The sequence below is a fragment of the Lepidochelys kempii genome, chromosome 3 (genome assembly GCF_965140265.1).
Source record: "Lepidochelys kempii isolate rLepKem1 chromosome 3, rLepKem1.hap2, whole genome shotgun sequence".
In the NCBI taxonomy this organism is placed as follows: domain Eukaryota; kingdom Metazoa; phylum Chordata; order Testudines; family Cheloniidae; genus Lepidochelys; species Lepidochelys kempii.
This window is the reverse complement of record NC_133258.1, coordinates 174,921,611-174,946,766: the sequence shown is the minus strand read 5'-3', so window position 1 is coordinate 174,946,766 and position 25,156 is coordinate 174,921,611. Positions and strand designations below refer to the sequence as shown.

Here is a 25,156-nt window from a genome sequence, read left to right as displayed (position 1 = left end):
AAATAATAAGATGGGTGAATGAGAGTGCCTCATGTTAAAGGAGGATATTGATATAATAGGCATCACAGAAACCTGGTAGAGTGAGGACAATCAATGGGACACAATCATTCCGGGGTACAAAATATACCGGAAGGACAGAACAGGTCGTGTGGGGAGGAGGGAAGGGGAGGGGAGTGGCACTATATGTGAAAGAAAATGTAAAATCAAATGAAATATAAATCTTAAATGAATCCACATGTTCCACAGAATGGATAGTAATTCCATGCTCTAATAAGAATATAACAGTAGGGATCTATTATCGATTACCTGACCAGGACAGTGAAAGTGATGATGAAATGCTAAGGGAGATTAGAGTGGTTATCAAAATAAAGAACTCAATGACAGTTGGGGATTTCAATTATCCCCACATTGACTGGGTACATGTCACCTCAGGATGAAATGCAGAGACAAAATTTCTCGATACTTTAAATGACTGCTTCTTGGAGCAGCTGGTGCAGGAACCCACAAGGGGAGAGGCAACTCTCGATCTAGTCCTGAGGGGAGCGCAGGATCTGGTCCAAGAGGAAACTATAACAGGACCGCTTGGAAATAGTGACCATAATGTAGTAACATTTAACATTCCTGTGGTGGGAAGAACACCTCAACAGCCCAACACTGTGGCATTTAATTTCAGAAAGGGGAACTATGCAAAAATGAGGTGGTTAGTTAAACAGAAATTAAAAGGTACAGTGACTAGAGTGAAATCCCTGCAAGCTGAATGGACACTTCAAAGATACCATAATAGAGGCTCAACTTAAATGTATACCCCAAATTAAAGAACACAGTAAACGAACTAAATGCCCCTCTGCCATGTACATTGGTCAAACTGGACAGTCTCTACGTAAAAGAGTAAATGGACACAAATCAGATGTCAAGAATTATAACATTCATAAACCAGTCGGAGAACACTTCAATCTCTCTGGTCACGCGATTACAGACATGAAAGTTGCTATTTTACAACAAAAAAACTTCAAATCCAGACTCCAGCGAGAAACTACTGAATTGGAATTCATTTGCAAATTGGATACAATTAACTTAGGCTTGAATAGAGACTGGGAGTGGCTTAGTCATTATGCAAGGTAGCCTATTTCCCCTTGTTTTTTCCTACACCCCCCCCCCCACGTCCTTGTTAAACCCTGGATTTGTGCTGGAAATGGCCCACCTTGATTATCATACACATTGTAAGGAGAGTGGTCACTTTGGATAAGCTATTACCAGCAGGAGAGTGAGTTTGTGTGGGGGGGGTGGAGGGGGGCGGGTGAGAAAACCTGGATTTGTGTTGGAAATGGCCCACCTTGATTATCATATACATTGTAAGGAGAGTGATCACTTTAGATAAGCTATCACCAGCAGGAGAATGGGGTGGGAGGAGGTATTTTTTCATGCGGTGTGTGTATATAATAAGATCTTCTACACTTTCCACAGTATGCATCCGATGAAGTGAGCTGTAGCTCACAAAAGCTTATGCTCAAATAAATTGGTTAGTCTCTAAGGTGCCACAAGTACTCCTTTTTTTTTGCGAACTAAAAAAGAGCCACTATGGCTTAAAAACCATGTAAAAGAAGCAGTGAGAGATAAAAAGGCATCTTTTAAAAAGTGGAAGTCAGATCCTAGTGAGGTAAATAGAAAGGAGCACAAACACTGCCAAATTAAATGTAAAAATGTAATAAGAAAAGCCAAAAAGGAATTTGAAGAACAGCTAGCCAAAAACTCAAAAGGTAATAACAAAATGTTTTTTAAGTACATCAGAAGCAGGAACCCTGCTAAACAACCAGTGGGGCCCCTGGATGATCGAGATACAAAAGGAGCACTTAAAGACGATAAAGTCATTGCAGAGAAATTAAATGAATTCTTTGCTTCAGTCTTCATGGCTGAGGATGTTAGGGAGATTCCCAAACCTGAGCCATCTCTTGTAGGTGACAAATCTGAGGAATTGTCACAGATTGAAGTGTCACTGGAGGATGTTTTGGAATTAATTGAGAAACTTAACAGTGACAAGTCACTGGGACCAGATGGCATTCACCCAAGAGTTCTGAAAGAACTCAAATGTGAAATTGCAGAACTATTAACTATGGTTTGTAACCTGTCCTTTAAATCAGCTACTGTACCCAATGACTGGAAGATAGCTAAAGTAATGTCAATATTTAAGAAGAGCTCTAGAGGTGATCCTGGCAATTACAGACCAGTAAGTCTAACGTCAGTACTGGGAACATTAGTTGAAACAATAGTAAAGAATAAAATTGTCAGACACATAGACGAACATAAATTGTTGCGCAAAAGTCAACATGGTTTCTGTAAAGGGAGATCGTGTCTTACTAATTTATTAGAGTTCTTTGAGGGGATCAACAAACATTCGGACAAGGGGGATCCAGTGGACATAGTGTACTTAGATTTCCAGAAAGTCTTCGACAAGGTTCCTCACCAAAGGCTCTTATGTAAATTAAGTTGTCATGGGATAAGAGGGAAGATCCTTTCATGGATTGAGAATTGGTTAAAAGACAGGGAACAAAGGGTAGGAATAAATGGTAAATTTTCAGAATGGAGAGGGGTAATTAGTGGTGTTCCCCAAGGGTCATTCCTAGGACCAATCCTATTCAACTTATTCTTAAATGATCTGGAGAAAGGGGTAAACAGTGAGGTGGCAAAGTTTGCAGATGATACTAAACTGCTCAAGATAGTTAAGATGAAAGCAGACTGTGAAGAACTTCAAAAAGATCTCACAAAACTAAGTGATTGAGCAACAAAATGACAAATAAAACTCAATGTGGATACATGTAAAGTAATGCACATTGGAAAAAATAACCCCAACTATACATACAATATGATGGAAACTAATTTAGCTACAACTAATCAGGAGAAAGATCTTGGAGTCATCATGGATAGTTCTCTGAAGATGTCCACGCAGTGTGCAGCGGCAGTCAAAAAAGCAAACAGGATGTTAGAAATCATTAAAAAAGGGATAGAGAATAAGACAGAGAATATCTTATTGCCCTTATATAAATCCATGGTAGCCCACATCTTGAATACTGCATACAGATGAGGTCCCCTCATCTCAAAAAAGATATACTGGCATTAGAAAAGGTTCAGAAAAGGGCAACTAAAATGATTAGGGGTTTGGAACGGGTCCCATATGAGGAGAGATTAAAGAGGCTAGGACTTTCAACTTGGAAAAGAGGAGACTAAGAAGTATATATAGAATCATGAGTGGTGTGGAGAAAGTGAATAAGGAAAAGTTATTTACTTGTTCCCATAATATAAGAACTAGGGGCCACCAAATGAAATTAATGGGCAGCAGGCTTAAAACAAATAAAAAGAAGTTCTTCTTCACTCTGCGCATAGCAAACCTGTGGAACTCCTTGCCTGAGGAGGATTTTTATCCTCCAAGAGGATTTTTATCCAAATATCACCTATTATGTGAATGTAAGTTATGTCCCCTGATATCCATCAGAAATCCATCCACGCATAATTTTGCATATTTCCCATTCCATTTGGACGAACAGGGGAGTTTATTATATGTCACTTATCAGTACTTCAGAGAAGAGAAACAATGATACTCCCATACAGGTCTAACACAATATGATACCTTCAGTATGTTACACTATGTTAGGTCTTATCTATATAAGTCTTATTACACAGGTGAACACATCCCTGTTTTTAGGCCTGGGTACAGGTCATTGCTGGGAGGGAGCATCCGATTACATGTAGCGTCTGAAAGATTTAGAAGCACCTTCAAAGCGGCAATAGGGTTGTCAATGTGGACAAGGAGAAGAATAATGCAATGTGCAAGGAATGTGTTAGGGGAAAATGTTAAATGATAACATCATGCAATAACAAATCAGTCACTTTAGCTTCAATTTGACATTTTTGTTCTTCACCTTCTAGTACAGAACAAGACAAAAGAGTAGATAATAAAAGAGCAAAAGTTAAGTGTGTTTAACTGCTCCAGTCTTTTGGCAGTTGCAGCAAGGAGTGTATGACATGGGAATTTTGACATATGGAGTGACTACTCAATTTAAAGGAAAGGTAACATGAATAGGCAAATATCCAGTGGGAAAACATAATACACTATTACCCACTAACGAAAGAATGACAGACAACTGGCTACCAGCAAAGCTAAATAATTTACTAGAGAATACCGTCAAATACAGTACAGGAAACTTTTAAAAGCAAGGTTGCAACAGCTGACAAGAACAGAATCACAGACATTGCCCCTGCCTTATGCTCAAAGGTCCAGATTTTGCGAACTACTGGTGCTGAGTAGGTTATTCCTTGTAGAGATCCACAGATTTCAACAGGATTATTCATCCAGTAGTGCAGATGAGAGAATCTGGCCCACATTTTTCACCTTGCACATACAACAGATACAGTTATCCATGGATACCACAAGCTAGTTATGATTACTGGTAATATTTGTATGTGAAGTCTGTAAAAAATACCTCTGGAGCTATGTAGTCTGGCGTTCCGCAAAATGTAGTGGTTGTTACTCCGTTCAGAATCCCTTCTTTACACATTCCGAAATCCGCTAGCTTGCAATGACCCTCTGCATCCAGAAGAATATTGTCCAATTTCAGGTCTCTGGGATAATAAAAAGGTATAAGATTCAGTATTTAACCCTTTCTCTCAAACAGGCCACATACTGCAACATTTTTGAGTACATGGCCCCTGTTTGACCTACAAACTGTAGGAAAGCACAAACAGGTAAGTGCACAGCAAAAACAAACAGAATCAGCTGTTCACTATGTGCATGTAGAGTTTGCAGGAGTCATTTTGGTGTAACAAGAAAATTGAGGGAACCAAGCACTTTGTAGGATTAGGCCCTTAAACTTTCATCAGCTGCATAAAAGTACAAGCCTCAAGGCCAACCCAACCGCACTCAGCACAGTATCAAGGATGAGTGTGAGAAGACTTGCTCCTGTATAATTCTCAAACCTAGGCCTGGCCAGGGGCCACTTTAGATTCCATTATACCTGAGGCCCTGTCTGCACCAAAGAGATTCACAGTGGACAAAGTCTAACAATGAAGTTATACGGGAGTCAAACTCTAATGTAGATCTGCTGTATCAGTGCAAAACGAGGCTTACCCAGTGATGCTTACCTGGGCATATTACTGAGTTACAATATCTGCAGAGTTGCACTACTGCAGCCTGTCTATATTAGGAGTCTGCACTGGTGTGTAATCAAACTGAAGTAATTGCATCAGCACAAATTCCTTAATGTAAACAGAGGCTAAGAAAAGTAGAAGTAGCCGTTCTAGCAATCAGGGATCATCGTCTTGCTCCAGACATGGCCCTTTGCCATGAGAGAAGAAAGACACCAAACTATTACTCCAGCTTGACTGTACTCAGAGGTTCTGTCTACGCTGGAGGATTCCTCCAGAGGCAGGCTACACAGGCTTTCCTTTTCCTTTGTGCTGCTGGAGTGGTGCAAAGAGCCAGAGCACGTTGGGGATCTGGCCTCAAAAACTGGTAGGAAGTTACCATTGGCAAAGGCTAGCAATGTTCTGAGATCTGAGATTGGCGGTGCCTCCACCTGGCTGGCCCCTGTACACACACACGCCAGGGCAGGGGTCGGCAAACTATAGCCCAGGGGCCGCATCTGACCCTCCAGAAGTTTTAATCGGCCCATGAGCTCCCGTAGGGGAGCAGGGTCCAGGGCTTGTCCTGCTCCGGCACTCCAGCCAAGGAGCAGGGTCAGGAGCTTGCCCCTCTCCGCGCGGCTCCTGGAAGCAGCGGCATGTCCCCCCTCTGGCTCCTATGCGTAGTGCAGCCAGGAGGCTCTGCAGGCTGTACCCGCCCCAAGCGCCACCCCCGCAGCTCCCATTGGCCAGGAATCACGGCCAATGGGAGCTGCAGGGGTAGCACCTGCGGATGGGGCAGCGTGCAGAGCTGCCTGGTCATACCTCCACATAGGAGCTGGAGGGGGGACACACTGCTGCTTCTGGGAGCTGCTTGAAGTAAGCGCTGCCCAGAGCCTGCACCCCTGACCCCCACCCGCGTCCCAACCCCCTGCCCCAGCCCTGATCCCCCTCCCCCTCTCGAATCCCTCAATCCCAGCCCAGGGCACCCTCCTGCACCCCCAACCCCTCATTCCCAGCCCCACCCCACAGCCTGCACCCTGAGCCGGAGCCCTCACCCCCACCTGTACCCCAGCCCCAGTTTCATGAGCATTCATGGCCCACCAAACAATTTCCATACCCAGATGTGGCCCTCAGGCCAAAAAGTTTGCCCACTCCTGCTCCAGGGCATGCCTTGGGAACCTCCAGGAATAAATCTATTCTAATAAATAATAATAATAATAATAAATAATAATCTGTGGCATAGCTCTAACTCAAAATACCAATTATAAATAATACATATCCAATATACTTAAATTAGAGAGCAATGTTCAATAATCCATCTCCTAAACATTAAGGCAATATTTGTATATCCTTTTAGGCTGAACGTGCACACAGAACACACTGCAATTTGAAGCACTTTTGAGTCAAATAAGGACAGTTTTATTGTTCCAGCACTCAAATAGCATCTCTTAAAGCCACTCTGTTCATTGTGCTAAATGTAACACTTAGCAGTTTCTAAAATTGGCATATTTTTCAGTCCTGCAATCTGTGATTTTAAGAGGGGCACAGTACTGCCAACAACAGAATCCTCAATGCTGGAGTTAAAAGCAAGAGCTGTCAAATACACCCAGGAAAGAAGACATCCTATCATAATTTGCATGAAGTCACTTAAAAATATTGGATTGGGTTCCTCTACTAGAATTTTAGTTCAAAGTTCTGATTCCAATGAGCGTGAAGACTCAGGAGGGTAAGCTCCCAGCCTTGCAATACTTCATTATTTTCTTTGCATACAAAACTGTTCAGAAATAACCTCACAGGAATATAACACATTCATTGTTAAAGAGCAGCACAGCACATCCTAGCAGCTGGTTTCTAATCATTCTTAGCATGAATGTGTTTATGTCAAAAATACCCAATTCTCAGTTACTAGATTGGGAGGGGTCGAAAACATGTTGAAAAAGGGATATCCACCTTTCCTGTCTTGCACAGTATTTATACATTTTCTAAAAATACTGTTGATGATTATCTCATGATTTAATACAGTGGATACTGTGTACCATTCATTAATTTACCTGTCACTTGCCTTAGGTTGGACCAAGAGGGGTAGAAAAACACTTGAATGAAAAAGCAAACAAGTAAAGAAACAAATCGATAAAAACAACAAAAAGATAAGTAAAAAGTGTTTCTGCTTAGAGGAGCATTATGCAATCCTTTTGATTGTTATTTATTAATTTAAATGTATACAAAACTTAAAGAAGTGTCTGTCTGGGCTCTGAACACCTCTGCCATACGTTAAAAATACAAGCCAATAAATACAGACCAAAAAAAAGAAAGAAAAAAACCCAAAAAATAGCTTTTCCTAAGGCAAGGAAGGGAACAAAATCCCACTCTATGTTCACACTATACCAAATACTCAGCTGGAGCCAACTATGCTAAAACAGACTTAGTAGTATCATTCAGCCATATTTCAGCAATACTTGTGTAACATATATGCCTAATAGGGAGGTATCTCTTTAAGAAACCTATGCGAGGTAGGGGTAGGAGTGAGTTGTGCTGGGTCATTGTTGCTAGACAGATTTACCATTCCCCATCCAGAAGTTTCTAGAATTGGGTTTAGTAGTTTTGGATGCTCCAATAGGTTCCCTGTTGCTGGAGTCAGACTCCGTGAGGGCAAGTGGTCAGGGTAACTGCTTTACAAAAGGCCATGTGCCCTGCGAGAGTTGGGAGAAAGGAGCAGAAAGGAGGCTGTTTTCCCTAACTCTGAAGCATCTTGCAGCAGGTTAATGGCATTGTTAACTCTCCAGCTGGGAAGCATGGCCAATGTCAATTATAGAATGGGGAAATTGGGAGGGAAAAATAATTTCTTCTATTTTAATTGTATACTTTGAATGTTATTTGATTTTAGCCAAATTGTTTTTGTTAAATTGTCTCAACGAGTTTGATTCACCAACTTCTCTTTAAATGTGATAATGAGGAAAGAGTTATTTATATTTTGCTATTCTCAGTTTTGTATTTTCTCATAACGGTTTTTAAATCTATATATTTAACTGAGTAGTAAAGTAAAGTTAAGAGTCTGCATGGATTCCAACTCAAGATTCCCACAAGCGAATGGAGGGAAGATGATGCTTTTGACTGACCTGTTTAGATTTAATTAGTTTTCTTCATTTATGTTTATGTATAACTGTGAAGATAATATATAAGGATCATAAAATAGCCATGTTATGTTCTAAAATTAAATTATTACAGTAGAACCTCAGAGTTACGAACTGACCAGTCAACCACACACTCATTTGAAAGTGGAAGTATACAATCAGGCAAGAGCAGAGACTCCTCGCTGCCAAAAAAGCAAACACAGTACTGTGTTAAACTACAAAAAGAAAAAAAAAGGGAAAGCAGCATTTTTCTTCTGTACAGTAAAGTTTCAAAGCTGTATTAAGTTAATATTCAGTTGTAAACTTTTGAAAGAACAACCATAAAGTTGTGTTCAGAGTTACAAACATTTCAGAGTTACAAAAACCCTCCATTGCTGAGGTGTTCGTAACTCTGAAGTTCTAGTGTATTATTTATTGTATCTTTATCATAAGATTTTATAAAGTTATAAATTAACTTCATTCATATTGTTCTTGTTGGGACTTGAATGTGGGGAAGTTGACCCTGTGCAATCCTTGCTGAAAATCCTTAGAGACTGAATTCTGGGTCTCCAGCTACTTTTCTATGGGAGTTGGGAGTTTTTTAGTTACTGGAGAAGGGCAATGAAGTGAACTGTAGCCCATCCAAAGGTTACATTTGCAGAACTGAAGACCTCATTCCTAGTCAAATCACTCCAACCTTCCTTCAGCATGAATCAAGCATCCTCATCCACTGACAACCCAGCCATCCAAGAAATAATTAAAGGCAAAGTCACAAGAATCAAGATTTTTAACTTCATGAATCTGGTCTACACTTTATGAAACAGTCTGCCTCACCTTGTGTCCCTCCACCCACAACCACAGGGATCACGGGAGCTAATCCCTTGGTACCAACTCTTCTCAGTTCAGGCAGCATTGCTCCACTCTGTTGGCAACTGTAAAGAGCTCCAGCTGACTACCCACATAAGGTCCACCAGGGCAGGCCACAAAGTCTACTGTCCCAATACCAATGTAAGCACCCTCCTGAGTGCATTCCAGTACCACACTGGAAAAAAAGCCCCACCTCTAGGAACAAACAACAACAAAACAAAAAATCCCCCCACATCAACCCTTTCAACCTAGTGGGTCAACCATTTCCGCTCACCATCCTGGGCAAGCCCCAATTATAGAATCTGTCATTGTCATAGATAGGAGACAGATACTAACCAGCTCAAGCCTACCCCCTGCCAATGGGTTGGGATAAATAAAACAAAAGAGTTAACTCCAAAAACCACACAAGCCCTCCATGAGACACTGCTTCCATCGGAGTCACGAGTGCTACACACACAAGGGTATGTGTTCAGACAACACTGTGACATCATTTAGTAGATCTAACAAAGAGAAGACTGGACTCTTGAAGACTGGGAAATTTCTACTGTGTGCAAACACTCTGATGAGAGTTGCGAAACCATTTACAATCCAGGCTGAGCTAGCTGAGCTAATAAAGGGATCAACTACAGCACCAAAGCAGTGCTGCCAGGAAATTAAATCTTCTAGGTGGAGGTTCAGAAACAAGCTTGTATTTGTAGGGGTTTTTTAACCTTCCAAATTTGGAAATCCCCACGACCTATGGAGTAATAAAAGCTGCATTAGAAAGTTGACATGTTAGGGTCAAACAATCATAGCATGATTACATTTGACACAATCTGGAAACCAATTCCAGCTAGTATCAAAACAGAAGTTAAGAACAGAAAAAAGGTCAAAATGTGGCTAATTATGACAGAGGATTGATTAAATTCAAGGGACAGCTCAGAAGACTGGAAACTCTGGAATTTGTAGTGATAAGACTGAGCCTGGAAGCTAACTATTCTTCCTAACTTTTAGCTTAACTCACTGATCTTGGAATTGGGGATTTCCCAGTGCTGGCAGAGGACACACTGGCAGCTGCTAGTATCTATTGTTTAACATTTAGTGAAGGCCAGCAGCATGCTTGACAATGAATAGAAAATAGATGAAGACATAGCCACCACCTCAAGGATCTTCTAACCTAAAACAATCCTAGAGAGCAATAAAACACAGACCGCCATGTGGTAGAGAGGCATAGTGGCACAGTTATTGGTTTTACTTGCTTAAGGGTAGATAGACATTTGTAACGGGAAAGTTGGACAGTGACTCTAAGATAATTAATAGACAGGAAGAGTCTGAATACATCAAAAGTGGATGATGCCATTTACATCACACAAATTTAAACCTACCTGCAAATGATCATCACATATTAGTGCAGTGATTCTTGTAGCCTTCTTTATTTAAACAGTTAATATTTACTTGATTAGGGTTCACCTCTAGAAAAGCTAGAGTATGTGAGTTATCATTAAATGGAGGATCCCTGAGATGCACATGAGGCATAAAAAAATCTTTAGTTAGCCAAGAATTCAACACCTATTATAATCATATAAAGGACAGTAAAAAAAAAAAAAAAAAAAAGAACTTGTATACTCATGGCCCCTTGTGGGGAAATCCATAGACAGGAGAGTGTGTGACATGCTAGTTTCCACTATCCTGATCTTCCCAATAATGTTCTAGGTGCCACCCTCTTTTATGCTAGTGCCCATTTTAGCCTATGCATATTCATAATGCATATATACCCCTTTTCTTCTTATCTTAACTTCCGCAACCCACTTATGTTGGGGGCCCCAGTTCCTATAGGCTAATCAATCACTTACTTCATACTCATTATCATTTACAATAATAGTCGTTATGGCATCACTGCAGTTAATGCTTGTGACTTGTGACATATATTCATTAAAAATACCTAAAATATCAGTAATTCATATTTGTTGTTTCTTACTTCATCTTACTGCACTTATTTATACTTCACACTTGTGACTTGAGGTCTGTTATCTGTCATTTACTTATGTCAAGCTATACTTAGGCCTTTCCACTCATGTTTACTATCAGTACAGGTCCTTAGGCTTCCAGGTTCACTACTTGCATGGCAGCAGAAGCCACACCTTTAGGCATCATCTGAAATCCTACACACGCTACATTCTGAACCTTTTCCAAACTGTAACTCTCATCGACTATAAGGCCAGATGATGATCATCTAGTCTAATCTCCTGCACATTGCAGGCCACAGAACTTTACCCACCCCCTCCTGTAATAGATCCATAACCTCTGGCTGAGTCACTGAAGTCCTTAAATCATGATTTAAAAACTTCAAGTTACAGAGAATCCACCATTTGCATTATGCAAGTGATGCGTGCCCTGTGTTACAGAGGAATGTGAAAAACCAACAGGATTTCTGCCAATCTGAGCCAGGGGAAAATTCCTTCCCGACCCCAAATATGTCCATCAGTTAGACTCTGAGCACGTGGGGAAGAGCCAGCAGCCAGACACCTAGGAAAGAATTCTCTGTGATAACTCAGAGCCCTCCCCATCTAGTGTCCCATCACTGGCCATTAGAGACATTTGCTACTAGCAGTCGCAGACCAGCTGCATGCCATTGTAGGCAGTATCATCATACCATCCCCTCCACAAATTGATCAAGCTCAAGTTAGATTTTTTGCCCTCCATTATTCTCCTTGGAAAGCTGTTCCAGACTTCACTCCTCTGGCTTTTAGAAATCGTTGACTAATTTCAAGCCTAAACTTATTGGTGGCCAGTTTATATCCATTTGTTCTTTTGTCAACATTAGCGCTTAACTTAGATAACTCCTCCCTTTCCATGGTATTTGTCCCTCTGATGTATTTATAGAGAGGAATCATATCTCCCCTCTGCCTACTTTTGGTTAAGCTAAACAAGCCAAGCTCTTAGAGTCTCCTCTCATAAGGTGGATTTTCCATTCCTCTGATCATCCTAGTAACCTTTCTCTGTACCTGTGCCAGTTTGAATGAATCTTTCTTAAACATGGGACACCAGAATTGCACACAGTGTTCCAGATGAGCTCTCACCAGTGCCTTGTATAATGGTACTAACACTTCCCTGTCTCTGCTGGAAATACCTCATCTGACACATCCCAGGATTGCATTAGCCTTTTTTCATGGCCGCATCACATTGGTCTCATAGTCATCCTGTGATCAACCAATACTCCCAGGTCTTTCTCCTACGGTGTTGCTTCCAACTGATAAGTCCCCAGTTTACAGCAAAAATTCTTGTTGTTAGTTCTTAAGTACATGACCTTGCACGTTGCACTATTAAATTTCCTCCCATTTCTATTACTCCAGTTTTCAAGGTCACCCAGATCTTCCTCTCACTTGACCCTCACAGAAAGAAGTTCTGGGACCCCTTCGTCTAGTCAAAAAGACAGGTGGAGGGGTTGCAACCCTTAACTGCCAGTTGAGAACCCATATGTTAATGGACCTTAAAACTATTCTTAACATAAGCAAAAAATATACTGGAGTTAAACTAAATTAGGAGAAATTTGAAAGAGACTTTAAAACAATAGCAGCAGAATTCCTGTAGATAAACATGTAGGAAGTGAGGAGACAAGTTGAGAGGTTAACAAAATGCCAAAATTCATGCTAGAACAGTCAAATGAAAGTCTATCAAGACTGCAAGACCTTCTGTACCTGAAACCACTGAGGAGTATTTGGTTCATTTACAGTTAAAACATTTTAAAAAACAAATAGTTATGCAACTCTGGAAAAAGAAAATCAAATGACTAAACAGGCATACGGGAAGAGAGCTGGTAGGCTGAGGAACTTCACCCTGTCCTACATAGAAAAGATAAAGAAGCAAAATGAGTATAACAGAAAAGAATGGTCAGGAAGCATATCTTTGCACCACATTGGGGTCAATGAAGAAACTGAAAGCAAGTGAAGAGCATCCCATACGGACAAGAATTCAGACGAGAGACTGACTATCCCCACTAGGGTGACCAGATGTCCCGATTTTATAGGGACCCTCCCGATATTTGGGGCTTTGTCTTTTATAAGTGCCAATTACCCCCCACCCCCGTCATGATTTTTCACCCTTGTGATCTGGTCAATCTAATCCCCACTAGAAAAAGTGCCATGTTTTTTCATTCCTTAGAAAAGCAGTATAGTATATTCTTCTTTGTTTTGATTAGCTAAGGATAGTATTTTCTTTAGAAATGTTTCCCTTACATGTATGAAAAATGTGCATGTACATTCATGTACCTGCATGTGGATGGTGTGTGTGTGTATGCTAGCAGGACAACTGCAAGGCTCTGTTATCCATCATGTCACCCCAGTCTAATTTCTTCCCTCTTATTACTCTATACCTATTTCACACTGCCACCGCATTTGTACATTACTCGAGTGAACACATGGTGCTCTCCACATATGTTCCTTGGAGACAGAAAAGCTGATATGTAACCAATTATGGCTGCAAAAGAGCCATATATGCTGTGGCTTCCCCCACTTTTGTGATGACCCAAGTCCTGCTTGAGGTGTGGGAGATGTGGCCCACATCACTTCTTATCCAAGGTCTCCTGTGTGACAATGTAAAGTGGTCCCAACCAAGCCAATGGACTAGTTTGTACAGATTTATCATATAAATTGTGTATATTTACCATATAATTCTCTCTCTCCTAACTACACTGCTCCAAAAAACACTTCTATTTAAATGTGCAGTACCCTCTGCTGTGCAATATACAATTAGAGCAGTAACTTCTGATTGTGCAGCCATGAAAAATGTTACTGTGATATTATTCTGGTGTCTGTGTTCACTAATTGTGTTCAAACTCAATAACAGAGGATGCTGAAAGGAACTATTTTATTTGAGTATATTTTTAATTATACTTAGCACAGGGTTTAAGGAAGCTCTTTAAAAGATACTGAGCTTCCTCAACTCCCTTCAACTTCAGTGGGAGTTGGAAATATTCTGCATCTGGCTGGATTGGTTGTTTTTTTTAATAGGCATAAAAAGGGAGTAGCAGTTTTGACAGTGCTAAGGCCTGCGTTTCCCCAGAACTGCTCTAAGAAATAGCCAACTATTTTGTTAATTTGGATAGTGAGTAAATAGCCATCAATCTCTGCAATTTAGAGTAACTGTCTACACAGAACGACTCATTCTGTCTTTTGATTCCCAGTATTAATGCCAGTTGTCTTCCTCTAAATCAGACCCTCCCAAATGATATAGTGTGGCGTAGCTCAGTGACAACAGTCTATTAGATTTCTTCTTTCTCCTTTTGCATTCTCTTCTCAGGGACTAAGAAAAGTCATCTGTGTCTGGCAAAATGAGACCCCACAACATGAGAAGATTGCAAACCGCCCAACCAGTCATGCTAGGAAAATGCCCAAGTCACCTGAATGCAGTAGAAATATATTAAGCTATCTTTTTCCTGGTTAGTGTGCCAAAATCTACTGTACAGACGCAGTTCAGTTGACTTCAGTAATTGACTATCGAAAATACGCTCTTTATCAACATTTCTTTTTTCAGGAAGCATTAAATAGAATAATTTGGGCCTCGGCTTTGATTTGTGAACACTTGCCAGCATCACAGATAACCATGCAAGATAGCATGACTGAAGGATCTGTTCGAGAGAGATCCAGGACTATAATAGCAAGGCTGGTGCAGGTCAAAACAGAGGTGCATGTACACATGCCATGCGGACTGTAGGCCACCAATGGAGGGGATGAGAATTTGTACAGTGCCCACTCATACCTGGCCCAGTTCTGCAAAGGGCCCTTCCTGTAAGGTGCTCAATGCCCTCAGTTCTAATAAGAGTTGAGATTATCATGCAGAATTGGATTATTATAACCTGACCACCAGAATGTCTCACACATATTTATTTAGCTAACACAGATAATTATATTTCCATTAGTCAAAGCAAATGCATTTAAGTAACCAAAATGGATTTCTACCAGTAATATCAGAACATCTGCCAAATACCACATACTATAGTCTTTGAATCAGGGTAAATATGAGCTCCTGTATATATATATCTACATTTGAACAACAAAATCAAGTAGCTAAGAAACACGGTCACATACAGGTTTAAGCAAACAATCATTTTATAAGGCTATATATCTACAGCAACTTCAAAATAAAGAACAAAACCAAAAAGCATATAAATTTCAGTGTGGGTGGCACTGGATTAAAAATATTCCAGGAGCCCAGAGATGCATTTATTTTAGAAGCTAATCATTGCATTGGAGGCAAGGATCAGTTGTTTTTTTTGTTTTTGTTTGTTTTTTGATTTTTCAATTAAATGCAAAGTTGGGAGTTAAATAAAGCATCGTAACTTATTGTAAGCTTGTAAAGAATAATAGAATATCAGGGTTGGAAGGGACCTCAGGAAGTCATCTAGTCCAACCACCTGCTCAAAGCAGGACCAATCCCTAATTTTTGCCCCAATCCCTAAATGGCCCCCTCAAAGATTGAACTCACAACCCTGGATTTAGCAGGCTAATGCTCAAACCACTAAGCTATCCCTCTCCCTAAAAATAAAAAATGGAAGGGGTGCGTGAAAATCATCTCCACAGCCCTGAGCACGCGTCCCTCCCCCCGTTTCCCATCCCCTGTAGATTGGAAAACGTAGACAGTACGCAGGCGGGCGGGGGCAGGGTCTAGCCAAGCTACAGTAAAATGCTAGCAGTAATGTAAAGAAAGGGAGCAGCACTGTATATATGTACTCTTTAATTGTTCTGAACTGCTCAGAAAAGCAGACTATATAAAAGAATCCTGAGGTCTTTCATAATTTTTAACTTCTATTTTGCCACTGTTGTTTATAATAAACCCCTTGAACAGTGTACCTGAGATAATATTCATTGACATTGTTTTCTTCTATGGGAATACCTGGCTTCCACTGCAAAGCTTGAATGGTCAGGATGTTCAGGGAGGGAGTCACAGGAGGCGGAAGGGAAGGAAACATCCCCTTCTAAGCCATGAAAAGGCCATGGAACGCTTCTAAGCTGCTAGCGTTTGCGTTTGGAAGCATGAGAATTCTTTATTCCATTATCACACAGCAATTAACCATTTGAACTAGGTAGCAAGCGGAAATTATTTTTCTGAGTCAACAGACCTGATTCTTCCACATTTATGGAATTGGGCCCCGATTCATTTAAGCATATGCTTACATGCTTACCGGAATATGGATGCTTTCCTGAATCAAGGCTTAATGGACTTGTCTGGTGCCTGATACAAACTCACAATTTTCTGTCATTTTATTTGGTGCTGCTTCTCAACATTAGTGTACAGTACATCTCTTGATCACCAGAACTTCAGTTGTCTGAAATGTCACAATCCGAAAGAGGATTCTGTTTTCTCAGATCCATTGACTCTACTGGCATAATTATCTGAAACCTCAGTTCTTCAAGCATATTCATTGTCCCCCATAACATTCAGATAACTACTGTGTGATGGGGCATCTGAATCTCCAGGCAACACAAGGGATCCAGGAGCGGCGTTACAGCCAGGGAGCCCAAGACTGAACCTTCGAGCCCAGCTACCAAATACTCCTCCTTCTCCCCGCTGAAGAGTCAAAACTGCTTGCCCGATGGCAAGGGTCCTTATGACTTAGTCCGGCAACGTAATCTTCTGAAGCCTTGGTGTGCATGGAATGGGTTGCTAGTTACCGCTCACCCACCCGAGCCAGCCTTAGGTCCCCAGGTCCCGGATATGGCCAAGACCGAGGAGCCTCAACTGGGGGATACCCTCTCCCCGGAACAACAGGAAAAGGCTTTGTGCCTGCTGGCCACCTTTCGTACAACTTTCACCGGCCTCCCTGGTCAGACAAGCATTGTTCAGCACACCATTAAGATGAACCCCGGGGAGGTGATTAGGGAAACCACTCACCTGCTCCTGCGACAGACATGGGAAGTTGTTGAAAGGGAAGTCCAAGCGATGATGGAGCTAGGAGTCATGGAATGATCGCAGAGCGAATGGCTCAGTCCCATCGTGTTGGTTCCGAAGCCTGATGGGACCCTCCGATTCTGCATAGATTTCCAAAGAGTGAACACGATATCAAAGTTCGATGTGTACCCGATGTCCAGGATCGATTAACTCAATTGTCTGGGGACCACCAGATACATTCATGACCCTTTACTTCACAAAAGGCTACTGGCAGATCCCCTTGGACCCGAGCTCCAAAGAGAAGACTACGTTCAGTACGCCAGGTGGGCTCTACCACTTCACTCGGATGCCCTTCAGCCTTCATGAAGCCCCATCGCCTGATGGACCACCTCCTGGACCCCCACACTGAGTACGCTGTGGCCTACCTAGATGATGTTGTTGTCTACAGCCGCCAGTGGGAGGTACATTTAAATGAGGAGGCCGCTGTTCTCCGGACCCTGTGAGGGGCTGGGCTCACGGCCAACCCAAAGAAATGTCAAATCGGCTGCATGAGACTGTGTAACTAGGCTCTACCCTTGGCAGGGGCCTCATCTGCCCCCTCAGAGGAAAGGTCCAGGCACTGCAATTGTACCCGGCCCCGACGACAAAGTGCTAGGTACGACAGTTCATAGGCCTGGCTGGATACTACCGATGCTTCGTGTCCCAATTCGCATCCCTTGCAGCCCCCCCCACGGCCCTCCTCACCAAGGACAGCCCCCACTGAGTACGCTGGTCAACGGAGCGTGAAGACACTTTCCAGACTCTTAAGGGAAGGCTATGTCAGGAGCCCGTCTTATTCAGCCACAACTTCAACCGGGAGTTCTTGGTGCAAACGGATATGGGGTTTGGGGCCATCATCTCCCAGGAGGTGGACGGAGAAGAACATCCTATCCTCTTCCTCAGCCGCAAGCTTTTTCCTCGCGAATGCAAATACTCGGTCATCGAGAAGGAGGCCCTCGGCATCAAGTGGGTGATCGACGCGCTCGATACTATCTTCTCGGGGCCCCCTTCATCCTGATCACCAACCACGCACCCTTGAAGTGGCTGAACACCATGAGGGACTCTAACGCCAGGCTGATGCACTGGTACCTTACCCTCCAGAAGTACGCCTTTACCGCCAGGCATTGGACAGGTAAGGAGAATGCCAATGCTGATTTCTTCTCCCGCTTAGGGGGGAATCAAGAGACCAGCCCCAAAGATTGGGAGCTGGAGTTGAGGGGCGAGTGTGTAGTGGGGCAGATTGGCCACCCACAGACCTGGAGGGGGAGGAGCCCCTCATTGAACCCTGGTGGGTGGAGCCACGCCACACTCAACCCTCTTGCCAGAAGTCAGTGGGATGAATTAGAAGTACGAAAGGCAGGCTGAGAACTCAGTTGAGAGGCAGCCGCCAGAGAAGCCAGATGCCTCGTGTGAACCCCCAAGCTGGGAGGCCACTGCAGACTGGCCAGGACTACTAGGGCCATTTACGGACCCGAACACAGAGGAGCTGCAAGCCTTGACAGAGGCCTTCTTCCCTGACAACCAGGACGACCCCCTACAGAACCAGGTACACCCTGAGGGGGAGTTGGGAAGTGGCCCAGGGGTAGCCAACCCCTCTCTGGCTGCAACGCTGACAGTACGCAAGTCAGCGTGTTGTGGTCAGGATCCCCACTGACTCATGGGGAGACTGCTCTGCCACTGTTAGTGCCCTGGTCCAGGACGCAGTGGAGTGGGCGGCCCTGCATCCCCCCTGCCACCCCAATCTGTGGGTGGCAGTATCCCCCTCTCTGAGGCAAGAAGCCTGCACTTGTCGGCCCTCCGCCAGAGCTAGGAGGACCGACTCTTTGCTGCTCAGCCTGAGTGCCGGTCTGATCCCTTAGACTCTGTATTGCGCCACCTCGCTCAAGGGCCTGGGCTAACTGACTGTTTGCTGCCCAGCCTGAGTACAGGCCTGAGCATGAGACTCTTTGCAGCCCCACCCCGACCAGGGGCTGGGGCTCCGTAACTGTGTTTATTGTTTGGCCCTGACCACAGGTCTGAGCTCACGTCCCCCATTGCCCTGCTGATTCCCCATGTCAGGCGACCCCTGGAGACATAGTGGGGTGGATTGGCCTCCCACAGACCTGGAGTGGGAGGAGCCACTCCCCCCCCCAACTGACTATATATCCCCTTCGGAGAAGGCGGGGTAACAAAGGGGTGCCGGGGAACCAGGCTAGGTCAGATATTGTCAAGAGAGATGCGGCAGTGATGACCAAGGACCTGGCAGAGAGCCATCTCCCTCATCCAGCAGTGGGAGATAGGGAGGTGGTGGATAAGATGACTGGGATGGAAAGGACCCAGATGAACAAGGTAACCTACACTGGAGCAGTATAGGCTGTGGAAGGGAGGACCCTGGAGGAGGGAGGCAGATTGTTCCTCTTGGTACAGAACCTGAGGCAGGAGAGGGACATCCTGCAGGCACAGCTGCATGGCAATCACGGATGATTATACACCTTCTGGGGCGGTCAGTCTTAAGGAGAAGTGTGTGTGATGGGGCATCTGCCCCACACTGGCTCAAAAGGGGTTAAAAGCTGCCCTAGGGAGGCTGTGCCGGAGGCAGTCAATTAGAAAGGGGCTGAGAGGAGCAGCCAATCTTAGACTGTAGCCCTTCTTAGGCTCATATAAGATGAGCTACAGGGCAGAGCAGAGTCAGTAGCTGACTGGAGCTGAAGGGGAGAAGACCAGACTTCTAGCAGAAGGAAGGAGCACTAGCACCTGGGACAGAGCACTGCTGAAAACAGGGACCAGAGGAGCTAGAGAGAGCTCCTGGTGCACTGCTAGGGCCTGAAGGCTGAGGCCCTGAGGTAAGGACAGAAGAGGGTGCTGGAGCTGCATGTGAAGGACAATGGACTGCAGTTGCCACTGAGGGAAGTGGCTGGACAGAAATTGCAGATCCCTTGGAAGGGGGGAACACAGAGTGTGGTACAGCTGGAGGGCAGTGTCACTGAAGAGGACCCCACAGTACTGGAAGTGGCATGGGTCCTGGAACAAAAGTGATGGCAACACATTTTGAAGAACAACAGTTACAATAAGGTAGGTAACCATTTTTTCTTCTTCGAGTGCTTGCTCATGTCGATGGAGTCCCACAGGTGAAGTTGTACCTACCTAGCAGGGCCTGATGGTTAGACACCCAGATTGCAGGCTGGCTGTCAAATAAATTTTCCTGCCAAACAAGTCCAGTTTCTTGGTGCCTTTATTTTTTGGTGTGCCACTCGCCTGTCCCTGCCTGTCACTTTCATTGATGGCACACCTGACCGGGGACCCGCCCTGGAGGGAGGGTGTACAGGTACTCAGATCACTTTGTGGGGACATAGTACTTCTTTTCTGCCTTCTTGGAGGTAGGCGGAATGGAAAAGGGGGTCTGCCACATACACTTGGCAATTTTAAGGACCCCTGGGTGGATGGGTATAACATTAAAGAGGTTGTTGAACTCCTCTGCTAGCTCCTCAACCTCCAAGTTCAGATTGGCAGCCAACATTTTGAGCAGGCCTGGTGCTCCTTGAAGTCATTGGAGGGGCTGCTTGTTTGCAAGGAGCCTGTCACTGCTTCGTCCAGAGACGACAAGGATGACTGCACAGCAGGGGGAGGGGTGGGTTCTCCTGGCTTGTCCGGGCATGGCTCCTTGGGGATCGGGGCCTGATGTGTTGTCCTCGTATCAGATTTGGCACTGTGCTCTAACTCAGGTACTGGCTGTGCTGGCGGCAGCTTGTGCGATGCGGTGTGGGAGGAATGGTGGGCGTACGGGACCGGCATAACAGGTACACCCCATGGGTTCCAGTACTGACACTGAGTGGGCCATTTGACCTCCCTCCTCACTGCCGCAGGAGCCGCGCCGGTCTCGTGGGCTGGTGGCAATTCGTCTTTTATAGGTGAGGGGCTGAACACCCCTTCAGGCTCGAACCATTGCCCTTCCGGTAACCAGGGCATAGATGCCTGAGTCTGATGCCTGCTGGGGCCTTGGCTAGGTCCGTCGCCTGGCTTGGCATTTGCAGTGCCAGTTGGCTTACTTGATCATTGGCCTCCAGGCCCGCTTCGGACACAGATGACCCTATTAGGGGCTGAGACCCCCTGTTGCTCCCAGGATTCGGAGGTCGGTCTCTGGCTGGGGTAGGGAGTCTGACCGCAGCAGTACCCCTGAGCAGCTCCGGGGTGGGCACATTGCCTGACACAGGCCCTTTGCCCAAAGCCCCCCTTTTCTGGTGCTGGTGGGCCGGTCGATTTCGACTGCTTCTTAGGCGCCAGGGAGGGGAAACGGTGCCAGTTGGATTCCGGTGCCGGTGGTGCGCTGCATGCTGATGCCGATGCCGAGGTGCCAGGTGTGGACTCCAATCGAGAGGACTCCATGGTAGGACTAAGCACAGCTTCCATGAGGGGGACCCTCAAGTGGATATCCCGCTCCTTCTGAGTTTGAGGGTGAAAGTTTTTGCAGATCCTACACATGTCCTTTCTGTGGGACTCCCCCAGACACTTTAAACAGCTCTTGTGGGGGTCACTAATGGGCATTGGCTGGCTACATGATGAATATGGCTTAAAGCGTGGGGAATGGGGCATGCCCCGCTCCAAGGCAAAGTCCCAACTGGGACTGTAACTCCTAAACAACTACTTTAACACTTACCTTACAGGTCTAACTACATATTGACTAACAACAAAGGAGACAAAATAATGGACTGGTAAGAACTACTAACGCTCTTCTGATGCAAGACAAGGCGCTTCGACCAACTGTCACAGGCAGTAAGAAGTAAGAGAGAGTGTAGGGTCGGCAGCGCCTAATATACCAGCACCTGAGCACGGCACTCAAAGGGGCGCTACAGTCAGCCTCTCATAAATATAAAGGGAAGGGTAAACCCCTTTAAAATCCCTCCTGGCCAGAGGAAAAATCCTCTCACCTGTAAAGGGTTAAGAAGCTAAAGGTAACCTCGTTGGCACCTGACCAAAATGACCAATGAGGAGACAAGATACTTTCAAAAGCTGGGAGGAGGGAGAGAAACAAAGGGTCTGTGTCTGTCTGTATGCTGCTTTTGCCGGGGATAGAACAGGAATGGAGTCTTAGAACTTTTAGTAAGTAATCTAGCTAGGTATGTGTTAGATTATGATTTCTTTAAATGGCTGAGAAAAGAACTGTGCTGAATAGAATGACTATTCCTGTCTGTGTGTCTTTTTTGTAACTTAAGGTTTTGACTAGAGGGATTCTCTGTGTTTTGAATCTAATTACCCTGTAAGGTATCTACCATCCTGATTTTACAGAGGTGATTCCTTTACTTCTATTAAAAGTCTTCTTGTAAGAAAACTGAATGTTTTTTCATTGTTCTAAGATCCAAGGGTTTGGGTCTGTGGTCACCTATGCAAATTGGTGAGGATTTTTACCAAACCTTCCCCAGGAAGTGGGGTGCAAGGGTTGGGAGGATTTTGGGGGGAAAGACGTGTCCAAACTATGTTTCCCAGTAAACCCAGTTAAAGTTTGGTGGTGGCAGTGGAAATCCAGGGGCAAAGGATAAAATTAATTTGTACCTTGGGGAAGTTTTAACCTAAGCTGGTGAAAGTAAGCTTAGGAGGTTTTCATGCAGGTCCCCACATCTGTACCCTAGAGTTCAGAGTGGGGAAGGAACCTTGACACAGCCCTACGGATACCACTAGGGCAAAAATCTCAGACGAGTGTGCACGTGGGCATGCACACACCTAGAATGGAATAGACGTGAGCAATTCAGTAACTATTGGAATGTCTGACAAGTATGGTCCACTTTCATATTACATTACACAATTGTATTTATATAGAATAAAAAAACTATTTATCATCCCTCGTTCCCATTAGGGAATTCCCAACAGGGCTGTGCGCACCAACCTGAAACTCCACTACACATGGAAGAGCAGAATATTATTTCTTAGTAGTTCCAAGTTAAAAAATAATGTGAATCTACCACTGACATAAGTTAACAGTCTGAACAGGAGTCAAAAAATCTGAATGAAGGCTGAAAGTGAATGCTTAGCGGCTATCAGGTTTCAAATACCTAGACTTCTTGAACCAAAAGTTCAAATCAAAGTGCACTAAGACCTTCATCTTTCTGAGTTAGATTAAACTGAGTTCCATATGCTTTACCACATGAAGTGGAAGTTTGTCTCTTTCTGTAACAGCAGAAGCCTCAGGCAAAATACACCTCCCCGACCTTCAACTGCTGCATAGCATACTTTGTGCCAGCTGACTGCATTTTACTGATAGATATTACATATCTAACAATATGCTGCACACAGGAGGACGCCTGTGCCTGCATGGTGCCCATTGGAAACACGGGGGTACCATGTTGGCACAGCATTCTACTATGGTGCATCACGCTGCAGGATTAGGGCCATAGTTTGTAAAGTACTTTACACATCATCCGCATGAAAGGCATGATTTTAATGTGAGATACTAATATTAGTAATTCCAAGTTATCTCCAGGTTACATTAATATAAAAGCATCATTTACATCAATTATATGCTCATTAATTCAATGTTTTCTAATATTAATCTATCAATTCAAATTCAATCTCCTTTCACCCCCACCCGCTCCAAAAAAACCCCAAAAACCTGTTTGATTCAGAAAACTTAATAGAAGTTTCATAGAAACTTAGATAGGAAAACCTACAATGGTTGCCAATGAAATCAATTATATGGTAGTTATTTTCAGACACATACATTCCAAGGCCAGAAAGGACCATTGTGATCATCTAGTCAGACCTCCTGTATAAGACAGGCCATAGAACTTCTCCAATGTAATTTCTGTTAACTACAGCACAGCTTTTTAGGAAAAACATCAATCTTGATTTAAAAATCATCAGTGATGAAGAATCCACCATGAGCCTTGGTAAATTATTCCAATGATTAAGTTCCCTCATGGTTAAAAATGTATGCCTTATTTCCAGTCTGAACTTGTTGAGCTTCAACTTCAGTCATTAGACATGTCTTTGCTACATAGAAGAGCCCATTATCAGATATTTGTTACCCCTATTGGTACTTATAGACTGTAATCAAGTCACTTCTTAACCTTCTCTTTGTTAAGCTAAATAGATTGCGATCCTTGAGTCTATCATTAAGTTTTTGAATACTTTAATTATTCTTGTGGTGCTTCTGAGAACCCTCTCCAATTTAACAATATCCTTCTTGAACTGTGGACACCAGAACTGGACATCGTATTTCAGCAGTGGTTGCACCAGTGGCAAATACAAAGGTAAAATAACCTCTCTGCTCCTACTCGAGATTTCTCACTTTATGTATCCAAGGGTTGCATTAGTTCTTTTGGCCACAGTGTTGCCAGAGGAACTCATGTTCAGATGATTATCCACTACGATCCTCAAATCTTTGTGAGAATCACTGCTTCCCATGATACGGTCCCCCTCCTGTAGGTATAGCCTATGTTCTTTATTCCTACATGTATACATTTATATTTAGCTGTATTAAAATGCGTATTTTTTTCCTTGCGCCTAGCTTGCCAGGAAATCCAGATCATTCTGAAGCAGTGATCTGTCCTCTTCATTATTTACTATTCCCACAATTTTTGTGTCATCTGCAAACTTGATCAGGCATGGCCAACAGGAGTGGAGAGCAGGTGGCTGGTAGGAGCAGCCGGCAGGAGCAGTAAGCAGGCAGCCAGCAGGGGCGGCCCGCAGGATTGGAGAGCAGGTGGCTGGCAGAGGTGACCAGTGAGAACGGCAAGCAGGCAGCCAGTGGGAGCCTAGACAGTGGATTGAGCATGGTGGCTTTTACCACCTCCCCACTCATGGCAGGAGGAGAATTCACGCAGATGTACCTCTGAACTCTGGGTCTGCACTGACCAGGGACAACAACTGTGATTGGGGTGTTAAGATGGGGTGGTGGGGAGACCATACCGGAACTTTGGTGTTGGACTCAAGAACCTGAAGCAAAGGACACTGCCCAGTGTACTCTGGGGAGGGTGTCTTGCTCATGCTTTTATGTTTATGAATACCGCTTGTGCTGTTTTCTCAGATTAATGCCAGGTTACTTTTATTAAAGAAACTCTTTCTACCTCAGACTCTGTGCTTGTGAGAGGGGAAGAATTGCCTCTTAGAGGTGCCCCGAGGGTACAGTGAAATTTTCCCAGCTTACTGGGTGGTGGCTTGAGCCGGTTCTGGTTATATTGTTGAAAAGG

General features: G+C 44.0%; 1 protein-coding gene across 6 annotated transcripts in view; it reads right to left on the bottom strand.

Annotated features, from left to right (window-relative positions):
• The window catches only part of PRKCE (protein kinase C epsilon), a 519,169-nt gene that overhangs the window by 45,313 nt on the left and 448,700 nt on the right, over window positions 1-25,156 (bottom strand). For all 6 annotated transcript variants that reach the window (XM_073339116.1, XM_073339117.1, XM_073339118.1 and 3 more), the window contains one exon: window positions 4,476-4,614. In XM_073339116.1, the coding sequence (XP_073195217.1) occupies window positions 4,476-4,614 (139 nt within the window). The remainder of the gene's footprint in view (window positions 1-4,475; window positions 4,615-25,156) is intronic.